The sequence below is a fragment of the Cajanus cajan genome, chromosome 3, assembly GCF_000230855.2.
Source record: "Cajanus cajan strain Asha chromosome 3, NIPB_CcT2T_4, whole genome shotgun sequence".
NCBI classification, from domain to species: Eukaryota; Viridiplantae; Streptophyta; class Magnoliopsida; order Fabales; family Fabaceae; genus Cajanus; species Cajanus cajan.
Window position 1 is genome coordinate 4,520,350 of NC_138519.1, and position 17,934 is coordinate 4,538,283.

At 31.8% G+C, this 17,934-nt stretch overlaps 2 protein-coding genes across 5 annotated transcripts; one reads left to right on the top strand and one right to left on the bottom strand.

Annotated features, from left to right (window-relative positions):
* Positions 1 to 2,498: 2,498 nt before the first annotated feature.
* LOC109802467 (plant UBX domain-containing protein 9) lies at positions 2,499 to 7,862 on the top strand. Of its 4 annotated transcripts, XM_083070242.1 has the most exons (9): positions 2,510 to 2,660; positions 2,866 to 2,927; positions 3,059 to 3,446; positions 3,550 to 3,633; positions 3,712 to 3,831; positions 5,758 to 5,898; positions 6,444 to 6,506; positions 7,131 to 7,243; positions 7,479 to 7,862. In XM_083070242.1, the coding sequence occupies exons 1-8, from the start codon at positions 2,583 to 2,585 to the stop codon at positions 7,239 to 7,241; spliced, it is 1,047 nt and encodes a 348-aa protein (XP_082926368.1). In that variant the 5' UTR covers positions 2,510 to 2,582; the 3' UTR covers positions 7,242 to 7,243; positions 7,479 to 7,862. The 4 variants fall into 4 exon arrangements, with proteins under 4 accessions (XP_082926369.1, XP_082926370.1, XP_082926368.1 ...); XM_083070244.1 differs by lacking the exons at positions 7,131 to 7,243; positions 7,479 to 7,862 and adding an exon at positions 6,646 to 7,109 and having other exon boundaries at positions 2,508 to 2,660; XM_020363854.3 differs by lacking the exon at positions 7,479 to 7,862 and having other exon boundaries at positions 2,518 to 2,660; positions 7,131 to 7,390.
* A 2,054-nt stretch (positions 7,863 to 9,916) lies between these two features.
* LOC109803431 (putative methyltransferase PMT15) lies at positions 9,917 to 16,872 on the bottom strand. The gene is made up of 6 exons (XM_083070241.1): positions 16,020 to 16,872; positions 13,717 to 13,927; positions 13,030 to 13,333; positions 11,661 to 12,053; positions 10,957 to 11,034; positions 9,917 to 10,459 (listed from the first exon to the last, which is right to left on the bottom strand). The coding sequence occupies exons 1-6, from the start codon at positions 16,707 to 16,709 to the stop codon at positions 10,225 to 10,227; spliced, it is 1,911 nt and encodes a 636-aa protein (XP_082926367.1). The 5' UTR covers positions 16,710 to 16,872; the 3' UTR covers positions 9,917 to 10,224.
* Between the last annotated feature and the right edge of the window lie 1,062 nt (positions 16,873 to 17,934).

Consider the following 17,934-nt stretch of genomic DNA (forward strand, 5'->3'; position numbering starts at 1 on the left):
AACCTAATATGAAATATCACGGACTTTGTAAATCCTAATAGACTAATGGGTGTTTATGAATAGGTTTTTTCAAAAAATCGATCAAAATCCAACCATTTTATAAAAGTGAATCGATTAACCGATTTATTTTTTATAAAGTTGATTAGTTTGATTTTTTTAAAATATGAATCGGTTTTTTTGAAATTAAATCAGTTCAGTGCGGTGCAATTATTCACTTTTTATTCATATATGGATCAGTTTTTTTAAAAAATCAAACCGAACCGAATCGATCTACTTTGTAAAAATGGATCGGATAACTGAACTGATTTTATAAAGTGGTTCGGTTCGAATTTTTTTCAAAATATATCGAATTTTTCAGTATGAATCAGATCAGTTATGGATCGGTTCGGATCAATTTAGATTTTTTACACACCCCTAAATAGACTAAACTTCATTTGAATAATTTGCTATTCATTTTTATTGGAGTATGTCTTCTTAATTACTCCAATGTTTGGTAAAGATGATTTAACATGGAGGAAAATGAATTGAAGTGAATTAAAGTAAATTTTAAAAAATAAATTGTATTTAGCGAAAAATATTTAAGGATAATTGTCACGAGTTAGAAATAAGGTTTACACTATTTCATTGAGAAAATTTTTTGAAAAATATTTAATATCTTTTTCATTGAGAAGATTTTTGTAAAATTTAAAAGATATATAAAAATAATATTTAAAAACCACATAATCACATTGTAAAAAAGAGCAAAATAGTAATTATAAATATCAATTTTATTTTATTTTTACATAATTTCACTTTGTCAAATAATTATAAATTCTGTTATATTTCACTTTATTTCATGCTTATTTTTTTTATCAAATCAACTCTCATTCCTTTTTATTTTTCTTCCCCTCCTAATAACCTTGTTTAATCATGTTATATTAGTAATTATTTGAAGTATGTATATTTAGATATATATTACATGTTATTATTGATTCAAATAAGTGATTGCAATTTGTCATTTTTAATCAAGTTGTAGAATTTGAATTTTAGTGTTGGGTAAAATATATAGGTTACGATGGGAAAAAGAATATATATATATATATATATATATATATATATATATATTTGTGTATTTATAATTTTGATAAAAATTAGTCATTATTTTTAACGGTACGTATTTTATTTCAATATTATGATTATTTAAAAAAAATATTATATTATTGATAAATAGTAATAATCTTTTTTAAAGTTTAATATATTGAAAATACTCCATCAAACTCTAAAGATTAGAAAGAGAAGAAAAAATTATGTATATTGGTCTCAAATATATACAAGTTTTAATTAATTTCATCTTATTTAATGTTATTGTATTTAAAATATATCTTTATTTAATTGAGATCGTAATTTCATTTTTTTTATAAATATATCAAATTCCAAGGAAAGATAATTTAGAAGAATATTTATTTATTAATAGAATTAGTGAAATTATATATGTATCACAAGTTTAATTCTGAACTATATTAAAATAATATTTGACGAACAAAAATTATATATCACAATACAAGGGTTAAGATTTATTATCACAAAGAATTAAGTAGAAGAAAAAAGACTATGATACTTTTAAGTCAAAAATACAAGATTCTATCTATTAACGTCAAAATCTGAGAACATATGAAAAGTGCTATGAATTAGAATCCCTCCTAAATTTAATTAATATTAAAATAGATTTTCAATCTCATTAATCATTAGTTGTTAAGTTTGAGACATTGTATATACTATATTCATAGATCAAACAATTTTCTCACTTTTCATGAAACAAATTTTTTTCTTATATTTAAGATTGGATGGGGGTACTATTTATTCAAATTAAATACGAAAATTACGATGACTTTTTGCTGCAACACAACTCTTTGATTTTAATTTGTTAAAATAGTGATAAATCTAAATTAAATTAAACATGGCCTTGTTCTTATTTTCTCGTTTCTAAAAAGAGATTAATTGCCATAGTATTTAGATAAAAGAAAAAGAAGAAGAAGAAAAAAAGACATGGACAGTTAATTATGTGTCCTTGTTGATAATAATATTTTTGCATTTAGGTGAAAAATATATCTCATAAACATCTATAAAAAATATAAATTTATAATTTATAATTATATTTTGAAGTTATTTTTATACAATTTTACCATTTCTGTAATTTTTTTTATTTGAACTGTAGTTATATTTAACTATTTTCATACGAATCTAATTAAACAAATTTTAAATTTTGAATTGATAAAAAATAATTCAAAATTATGTCTTAAAATTAAAAAGAATCATTATTTTAAAATATTCTTAAAATAAAAGATTAAAACAAATCTAAAGATAAAAGATAAAAATAAAATTTATCCTAAAATATATCAAGTATCTTGAAAACAAAATTACGTTTGAATTAATTGAAGTTAGTTTGACTTTTTTGTGAAATCTTTTCTATTTTAAAGGAAAATTAATTAAAGATTCAAATTTTAAAACATTTTTCTTTGTATAAAAAGGTGGCGCGAAATACCATAACGACATTACACTATACACTTTATTCTCTGCAAATCTTGGAAAGAGATCCAACCACTATGCCTACGCCCAACGCCGTCGCAGAATTCATGCTAATCACCGGAGCGCCTGAGTCCGTAGCGGTCCAGAAATTAGAGGTTCACTTCTTTACTCTTTCTTTTTTTCTTTTCCTTTCATTTTCTGCAAATCTTGATTAATGTTACGTTATCACATTAAATGTAGTTACCTTTTAGTTTTATTTCATCTTCATATAAACAAGAAACATCAAAGAAACAAATCTTGCACTATTTTGTTTAAAAAGATAATATTAAATTATGACTTTTTTGTTTAACTGCTCTGCAGGAACATCGAGGCAATCTCAATGATGCTATTGATGCTCATTTTCTTCAACGAGACGGACATATGTATTGCAATTTGGATCATTGAGTTTCTTTATTTTCTTTCATCTTAATGAAAATTGAAATCTTTAAAGATATTACTAAAGAAGAGTTTTCTTTGATATTACTAAATTGAATTTTATGATTCTTGTGACTAGATTATCAGGTCAAGGGCAAAATCTTGGTCCTACTGCTGCTCCAAGTAATCAAAACATTGGAATTTCGACTTTTGTGAATGCTGCTAGAACCTTCCGACCTTCACTGTTACTTGATGCAAATTATAGGCGAGAACATAGAGGTTTATGTGATGAGATCGGTGCTGCTGCATTTAGGAGTGGCCCACCATCTCTTGCTTCCCATCCGTTAGAGGCGAGGGAAGGTCCTGCAGGGATCAATAGTGCATGGGAGCCACATTATCAATCAAGATTGAACACTGCACATGTTCCTGATGCTGAACTAGAGGAAGCAATGCTTCAAGCAGCGATAGAGGCCTCAAAAATGGAGGGGAGAGGGGGTTCTTCAAGGGAGCAAGTTGGTGTTCTTGATGTATGATTGTATGCTCATCATGAAGCTTACCATACTGTTTTTAGCTTACTTCAGTTTCTATGTGCTTTCCAAAGGTCCCTTTTTCAATAATACATTATTTCAGGATTCATCTGATGGTGGGCTTCCTCAAAGTCATTTTCAACAAGAAGATGATGATTTGACTCATGCAATTTCGTTGTCGTTAGAGGTTTTGAATATTCAAATTATTTGTACAATTTAATTTCCCCATTTCCAATCTTTCTGATTTCTGTTGTGTTGAATTTAGACGGCAGAGAAAGAGAAAGCAATCCATGAGCATCTAGTATTAGAGGAGAAGGAAGGGCAAGGAGCTCATGATCTGTTAGACAAGGAAAAGAAAACCAACAGCAGGAGAAGCCAATTAGAGGTGCGTATTTTGTAAGCCTAAATATATTTTTCATATCAGATACAAGACGCATAGATATTAAAGAAGAATTGTATGCAAGAATTGGGTGGACCCATATTGAGGAGTCAAGGGCCCATGCTCCTTACGAAGTTTATGAAAAAATAAATTGTCTTTTTTTTCTTCAGTAAATATGTTCCTCCAACTTAACATAACTAGAAAATTTCAAACATGAAATAATTTGCTCATCATTCATTTGAATGCAAGCAATTAAGAAGGTAGTTTTTTTGGAGAACCAGTGCAATTAGATTATTGGAGGAAGGTAATTAATAATTGTAAGGTAGTGCTAACCTCATTTGGGATGAGATGTCGAAGAAAGTTAGGAAGGTTGCTAAAATAATTTTGGGTTAATCAAATGGTTTTGGACAGAGATAGGTAGCACATAATTAAGGTTTGTTTCATTGTGCCGACTTATGAAACATGGATGAACTCAATTAACCACTTTATCAGGTTTACTTTTGTACAACTGTTTGTGCATTAGAGTTCCCAAGATCAAATACTCTATTTTGAATCATTCCATAAATAGCTATTTAGGCCTTCCTGAGGTGGTTGGGTTAATTAGACGGGTATAGAGGTCTTATTTTTTCATCTCCAATATACTGGGAAAATAGATACTTGTAATTTAAGATACATAAATATGTTGTTTTTTTGTAAATGTAGATGACCTCCAACTTTTATATTGATAAACTACAAGCTTTTACGAAATTCAATCTTAATTTTCAATAGTGGAAATTCATGCATTATACCCATATGTTGCCTCCACGAGATGCACATTGCATTCTGTCACATTTTGACGGAACAGCCATCACAACCAAAATTTGCTGTAAATTGTGGCTGCAATTTCTATCTAGGGGTAAAAGAACCATTTTTTCCCTCTTTTTGTCGTGTCTCATCTTGTTTATTTTGGCAACACATTTTCCAGTCAATCTTGTCCTTGTTTTGGCAAGATGAGTCTCTGTTTTCAGGTCATTGCTTCATCGACGCTGTTTTGCGCAGCTTCTTCTTCACAATGCTCTTGCCCATCTGTTTCGCATATTTCTTTCTTTTTATATTTAGATACCTTGATGGGCCAGTGCATTATTTTATATTTTTTATGCATAGTTAATTGTTCTTTGTTAGATGATAAAGATTTTTATTTTCTATTTTCTCGGTTTCTGCAAGTTCCCAGCCAATGTTTTTCCATTTCCAATTGTGTTCCCACTTCCTTGCTTCAATTTTGCTTTGGTTATTGACTTGATTATGCCTTGAACAGATATTATTGTGTTTAAATTATGACTTTTGAATTTGATTATTCATGGTGCATATGTCTAATTTTTGTTTTTGAACATTTATTTTTTGTATTTTTATTGCATACGTAATCTTTGGTAGAGCAGCTATGCTGCTATAGCATCCTTGGGGACGGCCTATGACATCAATGTTTTTTTCAATTAATGTTTGGTTGTTGCTATAGCTAAGTTCTCAATTAATTTTGATTGGACATAAATGCAAAACTATTATATAATTTTTTTTTTTTTGCCTCTTTTTTGGAATTGAACATGTTTGACTTCTTTGCAGAGATAAGCAAATGGTCATATTAAGAGAGTTGATCTCCTTGATATTGGTTCTTAAAAGCTTTATTGTATTGATTATTGATTCTGTTTGTCTTTTGCATTTGTGGTGTTTGCTATGAAGATATTACACGCTTCATAAAAGGTTGCCTTTCAAACTCGGACATGCATTAGACATGTGATGTGTAACTGAGACTTATGTTAAAGAGTGTGAGACAATTCAAATTCTATTTTTGCTGTATGACAATCTTTGCCTTTCGTGCCATTGTGTGGGTGCATGACTCTTATTGCTGTATGACAATTTAAATTCTTGTACTGAATTTTGTGTGCCTCATGATTGCAGGAAATGGGGAAAATGCTTGACAAGAAAGAAGTTAGGCTTTCCAAGGAATCACCTTTATGTAATGAAACAATTACTATTGTTGTTCGAATGCCAGATGGTTGTCGTCTTAAATGTCGCTTTCTCAAAACTGACAAACTTGAGGTAAAATTGGTGTTAGAATATGATGACAACTGAATTCTGGATAATTTTCAGCTTAAAGGAATGGAGTTAACAGCATAAAGAAATATTTGATAAAGTAGAGAATACAAACCCAACCAAACAAACAATAGGAAAGAAAAACCAGAATGTCTCAAGAAAATAGTGACGAAACACCATACGAATATTCTACACTTCCCAAGCCAACGCCACCTCAACTACCAAAAATGCTTAGATACCCTCCCCTTTCTGATGTCTTTCAGAATTACACTTATGATTCTCTGATTCTCTTCCCCCAATCTTCTCTTGCCAGATGTCCATTATGTTCAGCATTTACATTTAAAAATAATTTCTCACTTCAATTATAGTCATTTCCTTTAAAAAATCAAACAAGTTTTTTCTATCTTTCCTTGTTTCCTGAAGAATGCATACTTATGCAATAGGTGCTTGAAACACCAGATAAACACTTAGAGGAGTAACATTGTCCATTTTTACTTTACTGTGAAAGTTGGCATACTTGGCTAACAAATTGTCATTATGTTACCTTGTAGCATCTTTTTGATTTCATAGACACTGTTAGATTTCATGGGGAGAAGCCTGGGACATATAGACTTGTGAGTGTCTCTTGATCTGCTTAATCTCTTTATTGAATCTATCTGTTATTTTACTATAGCATGAGTTCTGTCAATGGTGTAACTAAAGATATTGTTTAGTTTCTGTCAATGATTTTATTTCCATACTTTTTTCTTTAAGGTTTTCAAACTTCATGCTTGATAGAATCTTCAAAACAACTTAAAGATGAATCTCAATGACAATTTTTTCCGCACGCATGTCCATGAGTTATGTGCTGGTTCCCAGTTTGTCTTATTAATACTCAGGAATGCATTTAAATTGTTAGTTGAAAATATTTTAAACATGTTTATGTGGCATGGTCATATCAGAATATATTGGTTTTCATATTTTTCACACTGCTGTCTATTTACGTGATCCATTAAATGCATTCTACAATCATATCATAAATTAATTTAGTGACTTTCATATGCTTTTTATGAAAACTAACACAGGCAAAGATGAAGGCACTTAGTTTCTTTTTAAACCTTGCGTTTAAGTATGTAATATCAAATACCTGATTTTTTTAGTATTGGGACAATTTTCTTGATCCTTAATTATCTTTAGCCAGCATATGATCTCTATATGATTGAAATGTTCCACTGTCACTGCTTCAATATTTTTAACAGGTAAGGTCATACCCACGTTGTGCTTTTAGTATTAAAGATTGCTCATCAACCTTCACTGAAGTAGGTCTTAGTAATGATGAGACTCTTTTTCTGGAGATGGATTCAATATGAAGGTAAAAGATATAAATTGATAGGAACAAGAACTTGCCTTTTGTAAATGTACCTTCTATGATGTTTCTCCAAGTTGTCTCAATATGGACCATGTTGTCATATGATATTTCTATCTCATTAACTAGAATGAACATTTGTTATTTTTTTAATATTTTTTTTTATCCATCGTAATTATAATGACAACATTAAAGTTCAAGCCTAAAATCATTTACATTCTACCTTGTACATTTTTAACAGGTAAAGTTGTATCCGCGTTGTGCTTTTAATATTAAAGATTGTTCATCAACCTTTAATGAAGTAAACCTTAGCAACGGTGAGACTGTTTTTTTGGGATTGGATTGAACCTCAAAGTTGAAATTGTTGATAAATAATGATAATAAAAAAAAAAAAGTAATCTTTAGGATGGATGATATTCATCAAAGATAATGGAGGGCATTTTTATTCTATATAGATCTCTTTATTACTTGTTGAGTATTATCTTTTGAAATGAAAAAAATTGGCTATTGACAAACGTACATTATCATATGTTGGAGCTCATTTAATTTCTACGTTCATCATTCATTAATAGACTTTTAACTATATGGTGTGAATTTTTGTCTTAAAACTTATTAAAAAGTTGTACTCTTTTCCTTGCATGTGCAAGGCTCAATAAGTAATATTAAAAAGGTAGTTATTTAAAACATGTGACTAATTGATTTGAGTGTCTGTCATAAGAAAAAAGTTACACGGAAAGACCCTATAGTTGCCTCATTTTCCTGTCAATGATTCTTGTTATGTGGCCAATAAGTTATAACACCCTCACAAATCACAACACGCCCACCCAAGTCATCGACACTGCACATTTGACATTATTGCATATTCCAAGTTACAATTTAGTTCAATTGGGTTAACATGTTAAAGCGATGAAAGTATTGAATTTCAAATTGGAGTAATGGCCTAAATTTGCAGAAATTTTCCGGTTGATAGATGGAACAGAAGCCAATATGTTAAGATATTTTATGGCATGGACAAATAAAACCAATATGTTAGGACATTATGATATTTAATAACTCACTAAATAGCTTTTCAATAAGGGAACCTAAGTAATCAAACATTAAAAAAAATTGTTGGATCAAGGTGGGCATATACTCTTAACATTGCTGAAGTGTAAATCACTTCAATGTGTAAGGGCAAAAAATCACGAGCCATTCGCTCTGTTTGTTTTGTAAGTGGTTGCGAATTGCGATGGTCTAATGTGTTTGGATGGGGAATTTATATAGGGTAATTCATTTATTTGAAGAATTTTAAATTCCTTGAGGAAAAATACTTTGTTTGGATGAGGAATTTACAAAGAATTTGAAATTCAAGTATTTGTGAAATTCCTTCAAATAGTAGAATTTCAAATTTTTCCAAAAATGGGAGAATTTGAAATTCCTCATATTTGTTTTCTTATTTCACCTATATATTTTATCTTATCTCTTCATTCTTTTAATTATTGAATATTCAAAAATATTTTTAAAATTATTAAATATTATCTAATATTAATTTTTAAAATTTTTAAATATTTAAAAATGGATTAATATTTATTTTTATAAAATTTAATTTTAAAATCTCAACATATAAATATATTTTTAAAATCAATTTTATTATGGTGAAATCAAATTATCATATTCAACCTAACAATTTAAAATTTAAGAAATTTGAATTGACTCATCCAAACAAAATATTTTAAGAATGATAGAAATTGAAATCAAAGTAATTCAAATACTAAGAATTTAAAATTCCTTGAATTTGTAAAATTCCTCATCCAAACACACTATTAGCTTCAACTGAATAAATTTAAGAAATGAAAGAGAAATAGATCTTCGGGATTTATTCTAGTAATCTCATACAAAAATCACATAAGTAATTCTTTTTCAGTCTAATTATTTATTGGTCTAATTAATGAATGATGAACGTAGAAATTAAATGAGCGAATTCTTTCATTTCAAATGATCATGTATGTTTGTCCAATAGCCAAATCTTTCGTTTCAAAATATAATACTCGACAAGTAATGAGATCTGTATAGACAAAAGGATGCCCTCCATTGTCTTTAATAAATATCATTCATCGCAAAGATTGCTTTTTTTATTTATCAACAATTTCAATTTTTTAAGGTTCAATTTAACTCCAAAAAGAATCTCATCGTTATTAAGACTTACTTCATTAAAGATTAGTGAGCAATCTTTAATACTAAAAGCACAGCATGAGTATGACTTTACCAATTAAAAATGTACACGGTAAAATGTAAATGGTTTTAAGTTTAAACTCTAATATTGTCATTGTAATTATGATGTATAAAAGAATATTTAAAAAAATGACAAGTGTTCATTATAGTTAAGGAGATAGAAATATCATATGGCAACTTGACCCATATGGAGACGACGTGGAGAAACATCATAGAAGGTATATTTACAAAAGACAATTTCTTGTTCCTATTAATTTATATTTTTTACCTTCATATTCAATCCATCTAAAAAAAAAGAGTCTCATTATTAGTAAGACCTACTTCATTGAAGGTCGATGAGCAATCTTTAATACTAAAAGCACAACGCGAGTATGATTTTACCCGTTAAAAATGCACAATATAAAATGCATATGATTTAATGTTCAAACCCTTATATTGTCATTATTGTAATTTTGATGGACAAAAAAATGTTAAATGTTCATTCTATTTAAGGAGATAGACACATCATATGGTAACATGACCCATATGGAGACAACTTGGAGAAACATCACACAAGGTATATTTACTAAATACCAGATCCTGTTCCTATCAATTTACATGTTTTCCCTTCATATTTAAATTTGAACAGACTGCCTCAAACTTTCCATGGGCCATAATTTTGTAAAGATTTTTTCACCCTACACGCGACTCACAAAAATGGGGGGTTTGAAAGAATTGATTCCTGAGAAAATTGACATTAGAAGAAAATTAGAATCTAGAAACATGTGAAACTAGTGCTAGCTGTGTTGGTTTCTCTCTGGTGCTGGTGCTGTCCAATACTCCTTGACTGCTACCAATATCTTTTGTCTCTCATAAGGTCCCTCTTCATGGTCTGTAATTCTTGCATCCCATTGCATTTCATCTGCAATGCTCTTCACCTTCATCAACACATCCACATCATCTCTCAATATGACACTACCTTGTGGCCTCAAAATCCGGTCCATCTCTAGAAGAATATCCACCATATCACATCTGTGACACATTAATTTGTTACATTAATAAGGTTTCAAAATCTTCTCTTATAATCACTATTGAGATAAGATATTTAGAGTTTAAGGATGAAGGTATTATTTAGTTTTCAAAGTGAACAAGAAAAACAGATGTTGTCCTTCAAATTAATTAGTTAGCTAACCAAAATGGCATCACATCATTTGTTTGTGATTAGTTAGTATTAGTTTGAAATTAATTACTATTCCCATAATACCATTAGTTAGGTAAATTGTCTAAGTATTGGATGGATTAGGAGCCTGTTTGGAACTTAGTTTAGAAGAATACTTTGCAGTTTTTTTTTATCACAAATAAATAGTTTTTTTTCAGTAGAAAAAATAGTATTTTTTAAGTTTATATTCAAACAGACTGTAGAAAAATGTGATTAATTCTTGAAACTTATAAAATTTAGAATCTTGCTAAACTAAGATTAGGTTCATTAGATTTGGCCATTAAATCTAATTGATTCTTAGTATTATTACCTGTTCTTGTAGAGGCTAAAAACTGAATCACCATGTATGAAGTCATAAGATCGCGGGTAAGTGGACACGGCTTCACACCTGAGAGAAGCAAAAGTGGTGAATAATGAATTTTAACTACCATGTGCAAGTGCTACAACAAATTTAAATTTTAGTTTAATAATACTATATTGGATGATTGGATCTGTGAAACAGTGTTCTGTCAAACGTAAAGGACAAAAATTGATGGAAAATGAATGGACATAAGCAGGCATGATTTAAACTCCTTTTGTTATAACGCTGCTGTCGGTGGTTTGGAAAGATTTAATGTCCAAAATATAACATTGGATACCCCCATTACCCTCCACACACATATATAGAAAATAATTAAGCAATATTTTAAAGAAAGCCACGTAATACTTTTTTTTCCCGACAGTAAATATAAAAGAATTGTCTCCCAACACGTTTTTTTAATCATTGCAGTCTTTAAAAAAAATTATGAAATTATCTAACTCAACCCTTTTCTAGCAAAAAAATATTTATGAGACACCTAACAAGCAGTATTGACATGTATTGGACGAATTTTAGAGAAGTGTCGATGTCAAAACTATGATTAACACTGTGACACTTCATCTAAAAGAGGTGTGTGAACATATAAAAAGTATTAAATTATCAACTATGAACATGTTGATTATCTAATTATGCATACAAAAGAAAGAAATGCATACCAGTTCTGATAGGTTCCAATCAATCCACGTTCATATACAACACCAAGGGTGTTGATCTCAGCCTCAACAGGGACAATGTTCATGACCCACACAGGATCATCAACCAGTGCAGCTGCAAAGCCTCCTAAGTAAGAATTCATGTCAAGCAGATTTCTATATCTCCCACGCTCTGCTAGTTGATGGTCCAATCTCTTATAGTATGCCACTCTCTTTTTCCATAATTGGGTATTTTCTGTGAACATCTCTGCAGTTATTCCTTCCAAACTTTCACTTCTAATCCTTGGGGGAATTGAAGTTAATCTCTGCGGCCAATTAGACAATCTCCCACCACTAACTTCTTTGACATCATTTACCTCAGGTAGTGGGGTCAAGCATGTATCCAGCTTAGTGTACCTGAAATGAAAAAAGCTTGATGAAACAAGCAAGGTAAAGGAAAGTGTACATTTAAAAATAGTTTAACTTTAATACATGCTCTCAGTGTTTTATATCGTTAATCAATCAGAAATTATGTGACTTGAAAGATAGTTACTATAAATATGGACAAACTTATCGTACACATCACATAATTAAATGTCAGTGTAAAATGTAAGTTTATAGACTATTTTCTTTTTATAAACTAGAAAATTGAAGGGGAAAAAGAGAAATATTATCATCTTTTGAACTGCTCGACAAGATGAAGAAACCTACATTAATGCAGTAAAAAACAAGGAACTGGTGGAATATGCACCACAAGCTTATGTGACTAGGTAGACCACAGTAGGTACCAAACATAGGTTCACTAACTAAAGCTGTCATCTGACAGAGCAGATTGTGCTGACTAGTCTCTTTTTCTCCCAGCTAGTTTTGGTATCATTGCGAAACTCTCTTTGACGGCAAGAATAATTTTCTTTTTACTTTGTCAAGAACCACTACAAAAGCTATGCACAAAAGCCAAAACCTTATAGAACAAGGAAAGGAGCCAACAATAAGAGTGAATGCTCAGTCAATTCCCAAAAATCTCCAACAGAAATGACCCAAAACAAGTTTTGTTGAAGAAAACGTTATCTGTTTAAGAAATCCTCCCTACATAGATTTGGCTATTTTTAAATAAATAACTTATTTTAGTAGATAAAGTGAGTAATTTCAGTTATCGATGAAAACATCAATAGTCAATATTATATTATTATGCACATACATAAATCATGAATGTATTATCCTGTCTGTCTAAATTTTTTAGAACAAACAATGTGAAAAGAAGGTTAAATTTTTATAATTAAAATTAAAAATAAAACATACTATTCTCAAATCATAATATATGATTACCAACCTAACGATTACTGCTACCAACTAATTCATGAGCTGAATATCAAAGTAAAAAATGTGATATTACCATGCAGTGTCTGGATCCTGTGCCTCACCACAGAAGGGTCTACCACTCTTGAAGATCTTTCTCTTGAGTTTGCAATGTAAATGATTTGTGGGCTTCTGCCATATTGCAAGGTCATCCTTTTGAACCAACTTTTTCCAGCATAGACTCTTTGCCACATCCTCAATTCCATCCTGTTCATCTTTGAGACTCTCACGAGTCCTTTCCCAGCCCCTCCAGTGTTTCTGATAGTTTATTGGAGGCCCTGATAGAATCCAATACCCCCCTGGACGTAGCACTCTATCAACTTCAGTCAAGTATACGCCATCTGCCAAGATCACAAACAAAGCATTTTCACCTTAAATTGTGACATGATTTATGCTATTTAAGTCGTAGGTAGAATCAACTTATGCACTTTAACTTTTGATTTTGAGTTAGTTCTTCCATGTAATTTTTTCAAAAATTGAGATAACTTGGCTAATCACCTTTAGTATGTTATCTTCTCCCAATCATTTTTTTCATCCATAAAAATGGGTTGAACTCAAGACTTGACTTAAGAAATTTAAGTTTAATACCATTCAAACCAGCGACTTACTAGTGGATGATAAGTTGATTTTGACTTATAGAGAAATTCAATTCATTTTACTTACTTATTCTGAGTGCTTGCAATTAAGTTTATTCAAACAGGATGTTATGGACTAAAGGGTGTACCATACTGGCCCCAAGGAATGAGGCAACGAGAGCAATGAGCCATGTCAAATGCCCTTGAAGGGTAAGGAAGCCTGATTGAGGCAAGAATTCCAATCAATGCAGGAACACCTCGTTCAAGAGCAAATTGAACCTGAGATATATGAGTATCTCTTGGGGCAAATGACAATGTTAAAATGTCACGGGATAGAAGATAAGCTCCAAAGCTTGCAACCTGAGTGGTAAATAGCAATTTGTCAAATGCAAAATAAAAAATGTCACAAAGAAGAATGAACTTGTGCTAATTAAAAACATCTAATGTACTTGTTTTGAGTATCTTTCAATAGAAGAATACATGTCATGTTAATAATACCAGTGATTGTAATAGTAACTATTATGAAAGTCAATAATTTTTTTATATAACAATCTATAATTAATAAGGTAATAGCAATTTTAACTAAATTCTACTGCAATTATTATTTTTAAGGTTATGTATATCGGGGTAGATTAGTGATTTCATCTTTGTCCATTAAGCTCCTAGTCTTGAGATCTACTATAATCTTTGGCTTCATATATTATTTTTGGGAATTCCCAAAACTCTCCAATAATTACATCCAGCCAAAGACCGCTTAGGTACATATTCTGAAAGAATGATGAGATCGCTTATTTTGAAAGATTCATGGTTTGGGCCCACCATCCACATTAAGATGAAAACATACTTTTAAACCGTATTTAGTATAGCATTTATTGCATCATTTTGATCGAGGCCAAATAAATGTTAGAGTAATTTTTTGCATGCACACTCATTTTCTTTCTCGGGTGTGTTAGTCGAAGACTACATATCTCAAGATCAGGACCCTAATGGAAAAGGATGGAATTACCAATGTACCAGGTCCAGTTACATTAAGTAAAGGGAAGAGGTCAAGTCTTGATTAAGTAACTTGTAATTGAGGAAAAGGGAGGCATGATTGAGGTTGCAATCTGTCAATTCTTAATGTGCTTTTCACCTATTCCTCAACAAACTACGTAAAGACATAAACAGCAAAGCAGAATATGACTGCCATAAAGTTACCTAAAAACAAGTTTGGTAATTTAATATTGCAAGCTCTAGATGAATCATTGATCAAAAAAAGTTTCCTGCTTTCCAACGAGTACGACAAAAGAGCAGATATTATATTTCAATAATTATTCTTTACTTCGTTTTGAAGGTAAAATAAATGATTTTTCACCAAGCCTTTTTGCTTATTCTTTGTTTCTCCTTTTTCTTTAAGAGGGGAAAAATTATTATAAAAAAAACAAACAAACAAAACAAAAGAAAGAGATAAAGTCAATTTTTTTACGTAATTGACACACGCATAGATTTGGAAATTTGGTTCAGTCGGAGGCCACGCCTAAATTTAATTCAAGGAGCCTCAATGATCTGCGTACTAGCTTAACATTATTTATGACCAGCAGCACGCTCCATAGGGAAAAAAAAAAAAAAACAGTGTACCAATAAGATCTCAACGAAACTCAATTTTTTACTAACAACAAATCTACAATCGATGTCACATAATTACTCCATAGGAAATTTCGTCGAAGAGAGCCAACTCAACCACCAGAATAAACACATATTCCTATAAATACTCATTCTCTGAAAACATACTATTCAAGGGAACAAATAGTACCATGATTTAAAATCTCGGCAAACCCACATTCTTATTTGTTCTGTTTTTAAGAAATTAAAAATGAAAAGTTTTTATTGAAAAATATAGCATTTCAACTCCCAATGCAAGTTTTCAAATAAAAAATAACGTCTTGAAAGCACCTGCTGTCAAGAATTTTTTTTTTTTATAAAAAAAGTCAAATAGTTACTACCAAAAATCACCGTGAAAAGAGGAATTAAAAACACCACAACTAAAAATTCTCAGTAAGTGAGGACCATCCTCGATGTTTGTCCTAATTTCCCAACCAATACCATTGACGCACAAAAAATTACGTTTTTTAAGAGTTTCTTCGTCGTTTAGTATATTAAAATGTGTAAAAATTGTTGAATGGATTTTAAACGATAAGCCAAACAATATTCTACGGAGTTAACACTAAATGAACCACCCGGTTCATCAAAACCCGGTCGCCAAAACCGTCAAAATAAACCCAAAATTTTGTACCCATTTAAATTATAGTATCTATACTTATTATTAAAAAAAATACATTTTTAGTAATTTGGTCTCCATTTTTTTAAGTAGGCTTTTATATTCTTGAATATAAAAAAAAATAAATAAATTATATTCTACAATTTATAATATTTATTTATATATGATTGAAATAGCATTGAAAATTAAACATACCCCACAACCGGTGTCGAGGGCGGTTCTAATGGAGCCGTCTCTAAGATTAATAAGCTTTCCAATGTCATTGATGTACTGATCGGCGCCACGTGGGAACATGGTTCCGCCGCCGGGGAACGTGAACCGCTCCCCCTCCACCCGCACCCAGTTCTGCCCCTTCTTCTCCACCGTCAGCTCCTTGTGCGGCGCGTTCGCGAACCACGCCGAGTTGCGGCTCGCCGGCCACCGCATCGGCTGCCGGTACCCGTACGGCGCCGGAATTCGGCACCGGAGCACCTCCGACGCCGCCGGACAGTGCCTCTCCCGGTACGCCAGCCGGCTCCGGCGGAACTTCAGCGAGCGCCTCTCGTCCTCGCACGGCGTGTACTCGGAGTACTCGGCGGCGCAGGGCGGGAGGTGCGGGCCACGCGCGGCCGTGGGCGGGGGGTCCGGGAGGAGGTGGTGCGCGGCGAAGTCGAGGTGGGCGAATGACGGCGTGGCGGTTTGGGTGTGGTTGGTGGTGCGGGGGAAGCAGAGGGTGGAGGAGTCGGAGGCGGAGGCGGCGGGGTAGCGGTGCCATAGGCCGAGGAGGTAGAAGAGGGTGCAGAGGCAGGTGGCGAAGGTTAGGAGGTAGAGGTTGGTGAATAGGGTGTTTGGTTTTTTGGGTGTGCAATTGTGGAGTTGGGTTAAGATGTTATTGGTGTTTGCCATGGTTGGTTGATGAGAAGAAGAATGAAGAGTTTGAGCGAGAGATGAAGTATGAGTGGACAGTGGATGATGTTTATTGGATTGTGAGTGTGGAGTGGGATTGGTTTAATTTTTCTATGACCTTGTGTTAGTGTTTGTATGGCGATGCTGATGCCAAAATTTCTACACATATCTCTTTCTCTTTCTTTTTCTATGCCCCTCCATCACTTTTGTCTTTTTATTTTATATTTTATATATAAACAAACAATGTGACTTTTTTTTTAATATACCAATTTTTTTTTAATTATTTAAATAATAACTTCGTGCAGAGTGTCATCAATTGCTTTGTCCTAGAGTGTCAGGAATCCAATGACTTTGTGCAGTATCACCAATTGCTTTGTCCTAGAGCGTCAGAAAAATTAATGACTTTGTGTAGAGTGTCATCAATTGCTTTGTCCCAGAACATCAGGAATCCAATGACTTTGTGCAGTGTCATTAATTACATTGTCCTAGAGCGTCAGAAAAATCAATGCTTTGTGCAGAGTGTCATTGCCTTAGTCCTAGAACATCAGAAAAATCAATGCTTTGTGCAGAGCGTCAAGAATCCAATGACTTTGCGTTTGTCCACATTAGGTTGCTTTAGTTCTATATAAACCCTAAACACAGGCTAAAAAAATGCAACTGATAGAAACATCCAATCAATGGAGTCGTTAACTGTTCCAGCCACTACTTACTATGATGGACAAATTGTCTCCACTGAGCATGGAGATACATTTGTTAGCAACGAGGTTAAAGCCTACTAGTAAGCAACATGATGACTTATCAGCAACTTAAGCAGGTTATTAATAATAACCTTAATCTTTCTCATTACAAAGTTGTCATAGATATTCACTACCGATACCCGTATCGATGGTGTATATAAATATACAGCGTGTCGTCTTAGGGATGATGAAGATGTGGAGTATATGTTTTCATTGTTCACAAAACTGCACGACCTAACAAGTCTCGAATTATATGCTACCACGACGTATATTGAATTATTGCATGGGATGGAAGCGATTGAAAAATACCTTGACCAAGCAATGAAGTTAGACAACTAATGTTATATGATTTAGGTTTATGTTATTTATCTATTATGTTTGAAGTTTGTTTAAATTGTGTCTTTTTTTTAAGTTATTTTCATTTTAATGATGTAACCATTAAAATTAGTGTACTTAATATATATTTATTATTATATTACATTCTTTTA